The following is a 15,816-nucleotide window of genomic DNA, read 5'->3' as shown; positions in this document are numbered from 1 at the left end:
TAACCCAACCAAACGAAACTGATAAAAAGCATCTAAGAAGTTTTAAAAAATTTTAAAGAGCATTCTGAGGCTCACAAAAGTTACCACCTCCTCCCCGAAAATCTAAATAAACAAATGCTCATGATAACGAGTTGCAAAATCTCCCCTGGAGCACACACACACCAAAAAAAAAAAAAGAAAAGAAAATGACAACATGCAAAACTAGTGAATAAAGAAATAATGTTTACACTAATTCATGCTTTGACAAATTTGTTTTCCACCACTTACCTGGAACCCCTAAAGGACTAGGGGATAGTAACTCTTCTCTGTTCTTTCAGAGAAGAGTTAGTTAAAAGAATGTCCCAACGGCCACACTTTTGACAAGGCCAGTGTCTAAAAATGGAGATCGCTCCATTACTGACTTCCTGTTACATGTGGCTGCCTGGATTCCCAATCGTGTTACCTTTGGCTTGTTTCACCTTCCCCAGGAAGTGACTGTGATTGGCTTTTAGTGAAGGAATTCTCGGTGGAATTTGAAAACCTTGAGGTATAATGGGGCTCTTGTTAAGGATGAGGGTAGAGCAAAGTAATAGAATTCTTATTTCTGCCAGAAATATGGGAGCTATTTCTGCAAGCGTTCTTTATCTAGAGCCAGCATGCCAAGCGTGGCCATTGAGGGCAAGGACAGGGTGTTTTGTTCTTGTAAGTTGGCTGTTCACCGAGACCATTCTTGGTTTTTGACATCTGTATGGTCCCAGTGTTCCTTCCTGTGGACACGGCGGGCCTTTTGAGACAGGTGGCTTTGGGGTATGGCTGTGAGTACAATCTGTCAGCTGCCATCCCCCTGGTTCCTGGCCCTCTTGGCAGAGGGCATTTGGGTATTTGAGTGTGTAATAGTTACCAATAAGAGCCAGATTGTGGCTCCTTTTCTTTCCTGGCTGAGGTGAGAGAGCAATGCTTTGCTTTTTCTCTATTACAGAAATTGAGTCTGTAAAAACACACGCCTCCCTCATAAATTAAGCTTACTGACCTAAAGGGTTGGGGATTGGATCTGGCCCTCAGGGTCTGGCTTGGCCTCCAGCTCTTGGCCAATCAGGAGGGCAAGTTTCATGTGGGTAGAGTGCCAGCTCCTTGATATCTCTGCCCCATCAGCCTGCAGTCCTGGCTCATGATCTGAGCTGGCACTGCTGTCCAACTAGCAACCCCAGTTGGCTGGCTCGCCATCTCTCACTTGGCTTGGTAACCGAGCTAAGGATAGGCATGTGTTGTTCCTATATGTCTGTTAGCAAGAATTTCTCATCTACGTGTGGGATTCGGTACCATGAGGAGCCTCACCCCCAAGAGCACAGACCTTGAGTTGGGGGTATATCTGGCCAGTTTGCTAAGGCTCCGTGTTCTGCCACTTCTGAGGGTACGATAGGAAGTAGATGGCATCCGTGCATGTGTCTCCTGCCCAGTAATTCAGAGATGACCATCTCTGACCTTTGTTTCATGCAGGCTGACTGATTGTTCTGCTCTAGATCAGAGACTGGGGAGATGCAAGGCAAACACAGCACTCCATTCCTTTCTTTTGAGATTTATGCTTCAAAACTTTGAAATACTCATTCCTCCCAAATAATTTCAGTCTCATCAGATAATAAGTAAAATTAGTAATGACGTATTGAGGTATCTGCAATGTTTTTATTTTATGCCAGCTTCTTCCACTGCTCTCACATTCTAATTTGAAGCTCCTGGTACTTTCAGTGAGGGCTGTGGAGAGCAACGTTTCCTATACAGCCTCTCTGTTGAAAACAGGCCTGAAGGCAGTAGGGTGGCTGGTGGGACTATATGGATCATGTTGGTGAGGTGAGCACTGATACCTGCTGAAGTCTGATTTGGAGAATAGAGCTGAGGGTGAGATTTGCCATCTGAGGAGGCACCATGAATAGTGTATATTGCAAGGTTCCCTCTCTCCGACTTTTCTGCCAGTGCTTTCAATTTGCTTGGTTTAAGATTGGCAAAGATGTCCAGTGATAAGTACATAAGCTCTTCAAAGAGAAATCTGATTTATGCAGTTTAACATGCGTATAAGTTGTGACCCTTTATTTCATTTCCGGAAATCTTCTTACTGAGAGAGGAATGGGTAAATAAACTCTAGCGTATTCACTGACATGCAAAGGAAGCAAAGACACACACACTCATACCCTGATAGTGCCGTGTCATGTAAATATAAAATAGAGCTTACTGAGGGGAAACTTGAGAGCACAGACAATTCCCTGAGCACCCATTACCCACAGAGAAGTGTGCTTAAGCTGGGCAGAGCTGCACCAGATGCACCGTGGAAAGTGTTCCAGTTAAAAGGCCCCATCCCATAATGCTCTCCTTGCTTCTAGAAAGTAGCGAGAACATGTAGGTGACAATGTAATAATGCAGCTCCTTGGTTGAGGTAAATGCTCATGTGAGACCTCATTGGAAAGAAGGAACTTCCAGAGCTTGGCTTCTGGTACCAGCAGTTCTGTCCAGTGAGCTCAGACCCGCTGAGTAACTCCTTCCTGTGCTCCTGAGAGTGGGGCTATCCGGATTTATATAACTATACATCATGTTGCCATTATAAAGAATGGAGCATGTGTGAGTATAAACAGAAAAAGTGGAAGCCACTGACAGGGCTCGCCTCAGGGTAGAATTGAGGCAAACAGAAAAGACTCCTCTTTTGTGTAAGAGATTTCCGTATTGCTTGAATTTGCTACTCTCAGCACATATTGTAACTAAAATAATTTTACAGTAGAAATGTCTTGTTTAAAGAAAAAAGATTGGGTAAGGATAAGTCAAAGTGTAAAGGAGGTTTTAAGTGGTGAAATGCAGTTTTCAGTTGAATATTTTATGCATGTTTTCCCAAGCCTGAGGAAGCGTTTCCTTACTCTCCTCATTTCCCTTTGGAAGCATTTGATCCAGGTTAGACACCCACCGACAGCTAAAATGTGTTGGTAATACAGCTTTAGACTAAGTACCTCAGTCCCCGAAAAAGCATCATCACAATATCCTGGAGTTTCAGCTAGCGGTCCTCTCAGTTAAGGCACATTTAACACAAACATCATGCCACTGAAAACTTGGGCACACTTTGACTTCTGTCGTGATGAGACTTGACTTGTCCACATTATGAATCCCAGGACTCTTGGGGAGAGAATGGCTCCTCGGTTCTACCTGGCCAGGTAAATTTAATGAGAGAGTTTGCCCAATGCCCTTCCTACCTTCCCAAGGCCAGTTCAGCTCCTGCTTGGAGTTTGTGTGAGAAAATACAGTGCTGACTACATTTGAGGTGATTTGGAATACACATACTCCCTTAATCACTAGAATGTTTCTAAAGATTTTATCATTCTTTCGGAAATTACTTAAAACGTACATTCGTTGCAAAGTGTCCTGATCTAAGAAATAGTGCCACCCCTGCTGGAGTATTTTAACGCAATGAGCAGCTTTTCCTCAAAGCAAAGTTGCCCCGTGAGGCCCTGGGAGCTCAACCTCAAAAGCAGGCTGGACTAGCTGACCAGGGACCCCAAGTCATTGGGGAAACAGAGGACCCGGGCATGGGGGCAGAGAGATGACCAAGAATGGATGCTTATTCTTCTTCTAGAGTCCTTTTTGTCTCCTAGAGTACTGTGACCTCCCCCACAGAGATGGCTGCTTAAGTTGTTCTTGAGTTTTCTGCATTCTTAATGTGGGATTCCCAAAGGTAGTTGAGAGTAAAGATGGAAGTAGGATAGATGCTGAGTGTGGGGCAGGAAAGCAGCGTGTTTGGGAGAGAAGAAAGGGGCACCGCTGTGGGTTGAATTTTGTCACCCCAAAACATATGTTGAAGTCCTAACCTCTGGTACCTGTGCATGTGACCTTATTTGGAAATAAGGTCTTTGCAGATATAATCAAGTTGGGATGAGGTTAGTAGGGTGCACCCTTATTTCAGTATGATTGGTGTCCTTAAAGAAGAGAAGAGACACAGACAGATAAACAGAGGGAAGATGATTTGAAGGCATGGGGAGAGAAGGAAATGTGACAATGGAGGCAGAGATTGGCGTGATGCTGCCACAGCCAAGGAGTGCCTGGACTACCAGAATCTGGAAGAGGCAAGGACGGATCCTCACTTAGAGCCTTTGGATGTAGATGAAGTGTGTCTCTACCAACATCTTGATTTCAGACTTCTAGTCTCCAGAACTGTGAGGGAATAAATTTCTGTTCTCTTAAGCAGCCCAGTTTGTGGTACTTCGTTATAGCAGCTCTAGCGGACTAATACAGGCGCTATGAAGGCAAAGGAGGTATCATCAAAACTTGGTTTCACCTGCTTTCCAGTCTTGGTTACAGCAGCCTCGTTGTAATCTGGCGCTGATTGATGTGACTAAGAAACTAGAGTTGAACCTTAACCTTTTTTAGACACATGAGAAGCACCTGGGCTCAGTAACCATCTCAGAAAATTTTCACCACAACAGTTGTATTGTTCTTTCATTCGAGTGACTACTGAGACACGCCGAGGACACAGTGAGCAGTACTCCTGAGACCAAACTTCCAAACGCCCCAGTCGGTGAGGGGAACATTGCTACTCAGGGGAGGCAAGTTGATGCCACTCAGTTTGAGATTCAAGACAGTAATGCACAGTGTTGACTTAGCGTTTTTATTTGTAAGCTATAAGCAAACATGTAATCTTTTCTCTTTACTGTGCCTCTCTTCATTGTTCTGTCAGACAAGAGTCTGACTTTGGGGACAGTGGCTAAGCAAGGGGAAACCACTGAGGGTTTGGTACTAGGAGGCCCCACAGGTATTTGTTCATGTCAGAAAATCATCTGCAAAGAAGCGAAAGCCAGGGCATTTGCATCCATCAGAATGAGAGGCATGTGTGTGTACAGAGCAGGCCCCAAGTTGAGACCCTGTGAGGGTGTCTGCTATGGGGAGAGAGTTGCTCGAACACCTGGGCTGGGTATGTGTGTTTCAAGCTCCATCTTCCGGGTCTGTCAAGCCGAGGTCAGATGTGGTGGCGGTTATAGAGATATGACGGGTAAAGGCCGTCATAATGCCACTGGCGCCACTGCTCAATAGCCTCCCTCCTTCGCTCTTCCTGTTCTGTGGAGGAGAGAGGAAGTCATCATGTCAGGATGGAGAAGACTCTGGGCTGAGGAGAGCCACCAAACTTGGCAGCCTTCAAGCCAAACTGCCCACCCTGTGGTGACATGAACCAACTGCCTGTGTACCTTGGTGACGATCACAGAATGTTTGAACTGGAAGATCCTGAAAGAACACCAAGTCCAAAGGCCTCATTTTTTTGGATCGGGCCCAGACACGTGAAGGTCACAGAGCTGGTTGCCAAGAGAGCCAAGACCAGGGTCTGGCATTCCAAGTCAGGGCTCTTCCCCTATATGAAAGAACCTCATGCAGAAACTGTCTCAAAGACACAACAACTAAGAACCAAAACACAAATGTGACAAGATGACTACAGGCCATAACATTGAAAAAGCACGCAAGGAAATAATTGTCAACTTCCAGTGATGGGATTATGAGTAACTTTTTCCTCTATACTGCTCTGTGTTTTTTAATCTTGAAAAATAAAATTATGTTTTTAAAATTGACTGGAAAAAGGGATGGATGAAGCAAAGTGTGGGGAAATTAGATAATTGTTGATTCTGGGTGATGGTTATATGGGCGTTCATTATACTATACATTTTTCCATATGTTTGAAATTTTTCGTAGTAAAAGGCTAAAAAGAACAGGAGTTTTAAATGAGTAAGAAAGTCCTGATTTTGCTGTCTTTAATAAGACATTTTTCTGAGTAACGCTTTTGTGCAGTTGTAGAATTAGGCTATTGATGCCAATTCAGGACTGCCTGTTATTGTTAGGTGCCGTTTACGCTGGAGGAGATAGCACAAGGCCTTCAATGTTTAAAAAGTGTCCGTGAGGCCCCTCAAAAGTTAAACAGAATTACCATATAACCCAACAATTCCACTCCTAGGTATAAACCTAAGAGAATTGGAACAGGAACAAATGAATGAGTAAGCAAAATGTGAGCTAGATAGATGAACGTATATACAGTTGTCCCTTTGTATTCAGGTGGATTGATTCCAGGAGCCCCCAGATACCAAAATCCGAGGATGCTCAGGTGCTTTATATAAGATGGGCATAGTGCAATGAATACAGTTGGCCCTCCTTATCCACAGAGTTTCTTTTTAAAGTAATGAAAGGGTTTTGGAAATAGTGGTGATAGTTGCACAACATTGTGAAGGTACTAAAAGCTGCTGAATTGTACACTTAAAAATAGTGAAGATGGCAAACTTTATGTTATATATATTTTACCACAATTTAAAAAAAGTATTCATGAAAAATGTTGGGAGGATTGGAAGTCCTAACAGAAGATGATAATATCAAGGATTCAAACCCAAAGTGTCTTCTTTGCCTGTTTTTTTCTGACGTGGGCTTCACCAAAAGCCTGTGACCCCGACTTTGATGCTAGTGAAATGTATCCTTTGTGTTATTGGGCTATACAGGACAGCCTGGTGGCTTCAGGGTGTGGAGAATGGGGGTCCCTATGTCTTTAGCACCGATGAGAGCCAGATGCCCTCAACAGAAAGGACCCCTTGTTACCACTGGGTGTTCAGGCAACATGGCTCCTGGGAATGTTTCTTTTGTATGTGAGCTTAGAGTTGGCGCTGCCCTTCGTGCTGAAAATCCCCTTCTGCACTTGGTGTCCAGGGACAGGCTGGAGCTCACAGAGTCTGGCCCAGGCTAGAGCTTTGGATATTAGCCTTCAGCTGTTCAGGCCTTTCTCAGATCGGGTAGACCAGCTACTTTCCCTATCTTGAGGGCATGATTTTGGCATAGAAGTTAATTTTTTTCTCCCAGGTCATGCCAAAGTCTTCTTAGACCATTTCACTTAAAGGGGAGGCCTCTCTGGTAAAGAACCATGGCCTGGACAGTGTGGCTTTCATGTAGGGGACCACCTGTGGGCAGGTATCCTTTGCCAAGCCAAACGTCATGCAGCCAACTTCGGATGGCCTGACTCAGGCTCTGGCTTTGAAGGTGGAGGCAGGCTTATGCTACCACATAAGCCTTAGAAATGGGAGCTCAGTGCACTGTTTATCCTGGAAGTTTTGGAGGTAGAACTCAGGTATTTTGCCTTGTGACGCTGGTGGTTTTGAGTAGAGTTGCAACCAGGAGCCATGACTAAGCTGAGTGAGGCTGTAACCCTTCACAGCCCACTTCCCCAGACCAAGACCAGTGTCCTGGGTGGGCTGATAGAGGGGCCTTTGACGTGGGATTTTCAGGCCTTCAGGAAAGTCATTCTTGTCCGGCAGTCTCTCTCCAGACCACCCACCTAAAATTCCTCCATTGGAAACCCCAGTCCCTCCAGTCACCCGTGGTAATTCCTCAGCATTTGCCTTTATGAAGCAGGTACCTCCAGGAGAGGGCAGACATCCAACCAGTCTCAATTATTCTGAGCATAGGAGACATTGTCAGATCAAGATAGCTAACCAAAACCAGGGGGATTGTGGGGGCCTTGGAGAAGGGCTCTGAGCACTGCCACAGCATGGAGATTTCTGGCAACCTGGCCGCCGTGCAGCAGTGTTCTGGGCCAGAGGCAAGTGAAGAGGAGGAGGATTGAAATGAGTTTCACCTTTGTTGCCTTTACCATCTGGCAGGCTGGGCCTGCTCCACCTCTTTTCCTCCTTCACTTATCTAGCTCTGGGGAACCCCCTCTGGGCCGCTGTGCTTTGCTCTCCTCACTCCATCCCTCCTCATGGGCCAACCCCTGGATCGAAGAAGGTCTCCAAGACCTCTACACGTTGGATCATCTTTCGTTTACAAGAACATGAGCTTTGCTGGCTAACATGCCTTAGTTCAAATCCCTTACTAGCTATGTCACCTTGGGTATTTACATATCCTTTCTAAGCCTTAGTTATTGAAACTGTAAAATGGAAATTTTAAGACCTATCTGAGAGGCTGATCATGAGGATTAGATGGTTCGGTGCAGTTCCAGATGGAGTAAGTGCTCAATCAGTGGCGACAGCTGCTGTCACCACAACCCCCAGAGGCCTCTGCCCTGCCCTGCGGTGTCTTCATCTTTGTGGGCAAGGCCTGAGGTTCTTGATCTTAGTCTCTGGCTTTGGCTGAAGATCTGCCATCCCTAAAGTGCCTAACCCCTCACCCATCATCATGAGAGGGAAAACAGTGATGGTTTTCCACTCAGGTGCTAGGGATTTGGCCCTGAAACATTTAAAAATATACAAAGTGCTGTTATTAATAGTATGAGTTTAAAAAAAAAACAAAAAACAAAAAAACAACCCCTGAAGGAATTTTGGAGGCTGCATACTCATTTTTCAAATGCCTTTCCCCAAGCTGTCCACCAAGGTACTCGAATCTCCACCAGAAGTATTTCTGTCTGTATTCCGTTGAGTTACAACAGCCTGAATTTTTCCCAGGATGTTCCCAGGAAAGTTTAATTTGCCAGGATGCAAGCCCAACACCTGCCTGCAGGGCTCAGCCAGGTGTCACCTGCAGGACAATGGGCGTGGCCTACAGTCCTCAGGTACCTGGTGACTATCCTTTTCACTAAGAGATGCCCTAAGAGGGTGTTAGCTCCCCAATCCACCAGAGCAACCAAGTCAGGAGGTGACAACTTCAGAATTGAAATCGCTGACTTCTTTAACAAAGATCACCTTAAATGGAGCCTTATGTCCAAGCTCATGTGTATCCAGGAGCTTGCTCAGGAGCATTTCCATCAAAGTTTGGAGAAAGATCAAAAGAGAAAGAAACATGCACACGCACTCACACTGGCCTGCTGGTCTGATGGTCATTAAATGTTCCTAAAGACTTTTGCTATGGGTGATGCTTGAGGGCACTTCATAGATGCAAAGTCAAACTTCACCCTGTGGGAGGCTGTGGTTCAAAGATAGAGCCTCCCTCCACTTAGACCCACTTTCACACTCATTGCCTCCCCTTGAGGCCTTGGTGAAGTCAGCATGTCCTAGGTGGAGGCAGGAACCCTGCCTGCCCGAGTTGAGGGCAGGAAAGAGGTGAGGCAAAGGCCAAGGCCTAGCAAAGAAGAAACTAACGGCAGCCAGGTGGGGTCACAGGCAAGACACATAGAAACTTGCAGGTGCCTGATGCCGTGGGGGATTTGGAGCCTTCACATCAGCTGTCGGTGTTGGTGTTGGAAGTGAGGAGGGTACAAGGCAGGGCACTGATGACCAGTGCTTCCTGAGTTCAGTTGTCCTGGTTTCCTTCCACCAGTCAGATAAGATGCTGATTATAGTGACTAGGTAAATAAAGGCCTTGGTTTTCCAGGGTGAGTGGTTTCTAGAGCCTTTACACTGATGTGACTCCAAGGCATTTGAAAGTGAGTTTGAAATCCTCCCAACCCAGCTTTACCAGAGCTAAACCGTTAGTGTAGGTGTTAGACAGGCCACCACTGGGCGTTCTATCCTCTTCCATACCTTCCCAAGTTCTGTAGGCATTTTTGTGACTTTCTCCCTTCTTTTCAAGGCTCTCATGGATGTGAATTGAGTGTAGGGCTTCCCTTACCTCTCTCCTCCCATTAAAATTTAGGGAGAAAAAGTGGAGGCAAATCATGTGATCTTCCCACAAAGTCCCACTTGTCCTGAAGATGCTGGCTGAAGGGCTCTTACCATCATTTTGCTCCTCCACGAAGTTCTCAAACTCGTTCCTTTGTTCCTCGTGATACTCTCTCCGCAGCTCGTCAGCCCGCAGCTTCTGCCTCTTCTCCGCTGGGAATGGGGAAGAGTTGAGAATGGCTCCCAGAATAGGGACAGCTGCACACATTTAGAGGAACACTAATCATTTTGTCTAAGAAACATAATATGGTTGGGAAGGGGTTGTTTCTTTGGCGGGGTGAGGATGGGAACTTCACTGAAATGGTTTACTCATGACATATAGACTTTAAAATTTGAAGGAACTAGGAGGTCCTCCCATCCAACCTGAGACTTGCCAACAGCCATGTGAATGAGATTGAAAGCGAATCTTCTTGCAATTAGGCCTAGAGATGACTATAGCCCAGGCCAACACCTTGCCTGAAGCCTAGAAAGACCCTGAGCCTGAGGCCCCAGCTAAGCTGTGCCTAGATTGCTGACCCCAGCAAAAGGGTCAATAAGTGTTAGGAAGTGAGACAATAAAATGTTGTTTTAAGCTGCTAAATTTGGAGATCATTTATTACACAGCAATAGGTAACTACTACAGGATATGGGGTGATCAGGTAAACTTCCTGATGAAAATACCAAATGCAGGTATCCCTTATTTTATAAGGCAATGCAGTCCAGTAAAGTTGGCTGTAAGCCTTTAATGAGGAATCCTCAGTCCACATTATAAAATTGGAGGTACACCTCTATGGTTGAAAGAAATACCCCTAATGGTAACTGAAAACTGTCACCAAGAATACATAAATATAGTGACCATTCCTCGGTGGTTGACCATTGAAGCTCGCCAACAGTACCATGAGGCCCAGAGGGCGTCCCCACCTGAACCACTACATCGTGCCTCACCAGCAGTGCAACTATTCCTCACTGGCTCTAATTTAGCCCCCCAAAACCTCTCTAGATTATAGATTTTTAGATGTAAAATAAATTAGTTTCCAGCTCCATCCATTTCTGCTTTCAAATCTTTACATTGACCTCAATGGTGTGAGAGCTGTGGTTGTCTGGAGGTAATTGTGTAAAGCTCTCTCAGTTTCAAGATATTTCTTTTAACTGGACCAGCTGGAAAAACTGAGGACAGCAGGAAGGCCATGTCTGGTGCAGGATGAGCTAGTCCCTCAGAACGCCTCACTCCCACAGTATGATTCCCCTCACATCAAAGTGGGGAGACTGAGGTGCTGTTACCCCCACCAGCTTGGATGTGCAAGAGAAAGTGGGGGGTTGATAATGGAAGCAGAGAAACTGAGGAATGCCATTGGTTTCCACCCCCACCCCACATTACAGGGGTATAGGGAGAAACAACCAGAAGTATTTCTTTGTGAAATGATAATACCGTAAACCATCTCAAATCCTTCTTGAGAGTAAGGAACTTACAATAATAAGTAAATTAATTAAATACTAGTTATTTATACTATGTTTGTATTATTTAATTTGACTCTGATTAAAAAGCAGGTTATCTGTGAATTGGTCTCAGTGCAGATTGTTTAGATAAATCCCATGTTTTTTCCACCTTTGTGGAAGGTGGAAGGGATTGGTGCTCTAGTCCTTCCCCATGCGTTGCAGCTTGCCCCGCATCCGCACATTTCTTAGGAGGGGATTCAGGCTCAGAGAGGTCACCTAATCAAGGTGACACAGCTGGTAGGAGTCGTGCTAGAACAGGGGCCAGAGTGCCACACAGCCACACTCCACTGCTGTCCTAGAACACACCTTGCATGGCAGCATCCCCCTTATGACCCACCTTAAGCCCCAGTGTTGCTCTTGGTACCAGAAAGCTGTTGTGGGAACTTAGAGTCTAGGAAGCAGGGCCTTGTTGAGCCACTGCCGGTTCCTAAAGAAGCATTTTCCATCCTTATGTACTCCAGAAAAGAAACACTTTCCCAGGGGGACCGGCCCCGTGGCTGAGTGGTTAAGTTCGCGCGCTCTGCTGTGGTGGCCCAGGGTTTTGTTGGTTCACATCCTGGGTGCGGACATGGCACTGCTCATCAGGTCACGCTGAGGCAGCGTCCCACATGCCACAACTAGAAGGACCCACAACTAAAATATACAACTATGTACTGGGGGAATTGGGAGAGAAAAAGCAGAAAGAAAAAAAAAAGATTGGCAACAGTTGTTAGCTCAGGTGCCAATCTTTAAAAAAAAAAAAAAGGGAAACAATTTCCCAAATTGCCTTTTTGGAGGTGTCACAAATTGGACCTTTGACTCAGCAATGAGTCAGAACAATTTAATTTTGGGGACAAGATACCATTTTTATACTGTTCATCCTCTACATTATACACATCCCTTCTCAAGAACATGCATTTCATCGGATTAGTTCCTCCTTTCACTCTAAAGTAACCTGTGTTTTTACTCAGAAGCTTGGAGATGTCAGATGCCTGTTTCCTGGTTCCAAATTCAAGTTTATCAAAGTGTCACTTGCCCTTTGGCAAGACGTAATTGGGCATTGTTCTCCTGCGCATCCACACGAGTTGAGCAGGTGTCAGCAGATGAATTCAGGTGCATCCTAGGTATTCACCAGGCTGCCCTGGGCCCCCACATCTGATACAATGAGCTTCTGTTCAGGCGAGGGACCTCTGGCTTCATCATGCGCCACATTGTTCTGAATCAGCTAACAAGGATGGAAACTATTTGCTTCTCCTAAATTGACTCCTGTTCCTCACTGCAAGTCTGCCAGAAGGTTGCTTCTCTGATTTCCATCAAGAACTTCCCAACCTCCATCACAGTCTTCTCAGTGTTTCCTGATATTTGCTAACTTTTAAATCCTAAGTTGTGTGAGGCCTGGAGATTTCCCCAGTGTGGTTATACTTATTCAATTTAGAAAAAAAGGAATTTTATCTCCAAGCATTTTCACCTCCTTTTGTGCCCTTCATTTGAAAACAGTCCTGTTATTTTTACTGAGCAGGTTACCTTGCTGAGTGTGCTGAGGGACACAAAGAGTTTATTCAGACACTCGCACAAGGAATGAATCAAGCCAGACTCAGAGACAGAGCTCAGCGTCCTTGGAAAAATCTAGTTCAAAGGCAGAAAACTCAAATGCCTTCAAGGGTCGGCAGGTCATGAAAATGAGGTCCCTCATTTTCCACCAGAGCCTACTTCAGGCAAGAAGGAGACTTTGCTTCCAAGCCCAAAAGTTCCCAAATGCATTGGAAACAAGAACTTTCAAAAACATTGCTGGCTGAGCACCACACTTTCAGGGGCTTATAAATAAGGAAATGGGCCCAGGGAGAGGAAGTGTCCGAGGCCACTTAGCAGCAAAGCTGTCACCAAACCGCCTTCCCCTCTCCCAGTCCCGTGTGCTCCTGCTTGCAGTGCTATTGCTCCTGCAGGTAAGGATACCCTGCGCAATACCCCAAAAGCACACCCTGGGACAGTGTGTTCCCTGTTGACCAGAACATGTGTTTTCCCCTTTATGTTTTTAACTTCTGAAATCAGGATGCATCTCATCACCGTTAAGTGCATTGATGTGGCGCTGTCCCTTTTCGTTCCTTACTCTGACAGCTAGTCAATCAAAGATGTGACCTGCAATTGAGGAAATGTGGTGGAGTTTCTAATTCAGAGCTGCAGTCACTTTGATACCCGAGGGCCTAGGGTGAGCCCTCAGTCCCTTGAGGTCCCTGCAGCCTGGCTGACCTGGGAGAGAGAAGGAACCGGAGGGGTGAACAGAAGACAGGCCACCAGCATCCTTACCATTGACCTCATCTCGGGATTTGGGGGACCGCTGGCTGCGCCTCTTGAGGAAATTTGAGGCATCTGATTCCTGCATGAAAATTCTCTGTTCCACACCTGAAACCCGAGAGAGGCCAGTCGTAATCAGCACAGGCTCACCAGGGCTGCCGCCGGAGCCGGCCCACCCACCTTGCAGCCCTGGGTGGCCCCTGCACTCACCTTCCTGGGCCTCTTGTCCTTCCACCTGCCTGGTGCCCACTGACACACCAGTCCCCTGCTGCAGCACTGTGGAATGAGAGCACACTGTGAGGGCTGCAGCACCTCGAGGGGAGTCCTTATCCAGAGCCGACCCTTGAAGGATCTGTGGCTTGCCAGGGTCTGGTGTGAGGCCCTGGGTCCCTTGCATACCAGCCGCAGAGCCACTCTCTCCAGGAAACTGCCAGGCAAGCTGTTTTCTCTGTGTTGTATTGTGTTACACACACAGGCGTGCGCACACTAACACACCCACCCACCCAGGCATGGCCATCTTAACAATAAGCACCCCTCCTCCTACTAGACCCCCTGAGCAGCCTCACCTAACGTCAGTCCATCCTGGAGCCTCCCCATACTCACTGGACAGGAGCACAACAGCTAAGAGACAGGAGATGAGGAGCAGCTGTCTACAGGCCATCTTTGGAAAGGCCAAAGCTTCACCGGGGAACCACAGGGCAGGCAGAGAGGATTCTGCAGACCTCAAGGCTGCCGGGTCCTCACTTCTATGTCAGGCAGGCCAGGAGGGCGGGAGAGAGGCAGGAGGCAGGGATGCCACTGCAGGGGAGTGGGAGGGGTCCTGGCTGCTGCTTTCATTGGCTGCTCCTGTTGGAGCACCAGAGATGTTTTCGGTGACTTGCAAACCTCCCAGGAACAGAGCCTGTCATCGGGGCCCAGGCGGGGACAGTTTTAAAGTGGCCTTTCCAAGATCTACACCCAAGGAGTTACTGTTGGAATGCCCAGTCCCACAGTCAGGATTCCAAAACAAAGGGCAAGTTTCAAAGAGCTCTTGGCATCTGCTTTGGGGGTGGGTGTGGGCATGGGGGTGGGGACCCAAGCCCTGGAGGCTGAAGCATGCCAGATGGAGGAAAAGGGGCTCAGCTGGGGACTTTGACTCAGACATCAGGCCAGGAGGGACCATAAAGACTGGAAGACCTTATCAGGATGATGCTTGCATAGACACATGGGCCATTCTGATGGTAACCAGAGTACCCCTCACCTTGACACGTTGTCCCCAGCTGTTGCTCACTGTCAGGCAAAACATGGACCTCTTGGCATGGGGTCCCAGAGCCCTTTCAAGATTTTGAGGAAGAGAGACAATCAGCCCTCCACTGTGGAGTGGGAAAGGTGCACAGTGTGTGAAGAGCCCCACAGCTCAGCATACTATTCTAGGAGGAGACAAAGGCACACCCCATGTCAGGGAAGAAATGGGTTCCCAGGAATGGGAATGCTAATGGAATTACAGCTCTCTGGGGCCATCAGAGCCCAGCCTCTTTGGAGGTGTGTTCTTGACATTGTCATTTATTATGAACCATCCTCAACTCTTTGCTACCAGCCAAAGAGTTGCACTTTGGGCATTGTTTAGGATTTTCCTAATGTTGACCATCATTAGACCTAGAACACAGCCACACCCACCCAAAACTCCCCTTTTGTTAGACTTGCATGGTAACATCCCATGTGTGCTTGGACCATTGGCCAGGACAAGAATGTTAATGGCAGAGAAAAAACCGAGGCAGAGTAAACAAAACAAATGGGTTGGTTTCCAGTGGAGGAAAGTGCTGCCATCACCTGTGCTGGCTCTTGGTGGCTAAGAGCACACATCAGGCTGGGAGACACTAGCTGACCCCACTTATTGGAGGTGGAGGTGGGCTCTGTATGATCAACCCAGGAGGAGCAACACTCATGAGGACACATCAGCAAGAACTGGTCTATCAGATTAACTAGATGTTGCCTGGGAGAGGAAAGAGTCACAGGGCAGCTGATTTCAAAATCGCAGGGACACTGGGTGAGAAAGTGGGTGTGTGAAATACCTGTGACATCCTTGATACCCTAATTCCTCTTGCTGTCTTTTTCAGTTCCATTCATTTCAACCACAAGTACTTATTGAACACCTCCTTCCAGCCAGGCACCTCTGCTAGTCACTGGCCAACCAGCTTTCAGTAAACCTGTCCAACGTCTTGAAGTAACTTCCACCCCAGGTTGGACTCGACTTCCACTGTCCATGCAGAAAGGCTTTAGGGAGGAAACTCAAGCCCCTTGTAGTTTTCTCAGACGCACCCTGGGAGAAAATGGCAGGAGATCCAAAATTTGCTGAATGGAGGAATGAAGGCTTGAATAGGGAAGTAAGCTCAGTTCTGAAAAAATAAACTTACATTACATACATACATACCTAAGCTAGTGGCCTGAGATTTCTACCGGCTACACTGATCTGCTCCAAGGAATGGTTTGACCATAGCTGGTTTCCAAGTATAATCTCTCAATTCCTTCA

General features: G+C 46.7%; 1 protein-coding gene across 1 annotated transcript; it reads right to left on the bottom strand.

Annotated features, from left to right (window-relative positions):
* Positions 1 to 4,759: 4,759 nt before the first annotated feature.
* UCMA (upper zone of growth plate and cartilage matrix associated) lies at positions 4,760 to 13,968 on the bottom strand. Its single transcript, XM_046678096.1, has 5 exons — positions 13,911 to 13,968; positions 13,518 to 13,583; positions 13,320 to 13,415; positions 9,615 to 9,713; positions 4,760 to 5,061 (listed from the first exon to the last, which is right to left on the bottom strand). The coding sequence occupies exons 1-5, from the start codon at positions 13,966 to 13,968 to the stop codon at positions 4,964 to 4,966; spliced, it is 417 nt and encodes a 138-aa protein (XP_046534052.1). The 3' UTR covers positions 4,760 to 4,963.
* Positions 13,969 to 15,816: the final 1,848 nt, after the last annotated feature.

This window comes from Equus quagga, chromosome 12 (genome assembly GCF_021613505.1).
Source record: "Equus quagga isolate Etosha38 chromosome 12, UCLA_HA_Equagga_1.0, whole genome shotgun sequence".
Taxonomy (NCBI): Eukaryota; Metazoa; Chordata; class Mammalia; order Perissodactyla; family Equidae; genus Equus; species Equus quagga.
Note: the sequence above shows the minus strand (reverse complement) of the source record. Positions and strands in the feature narration are given on the sequence as shown.

Coding starts and splice junctions, on each gene's coding strand:
- UCMA (XM_046678096.1), bottom strand. CDS start 13,968: ATGGCCTGTAGACAGCTGCTCCTCATCTCCTGTCTCTTAGCTGTTGTG. Junction 13,416..13,517: donor AGGACAAGAGGCCCAGGAAG/GTGAGTGCAGGG, acceptor CTCGGGTTTCAG/GTGTGGAACAGAGAATTTTC. Junction 5,062..9,614: donor CGTGGAGGAGCAAAATGATG/GTAAGAGCCCTT, acceptor TCTCCTCCACAG/AACAGGAAGAGCGAAGGAGG.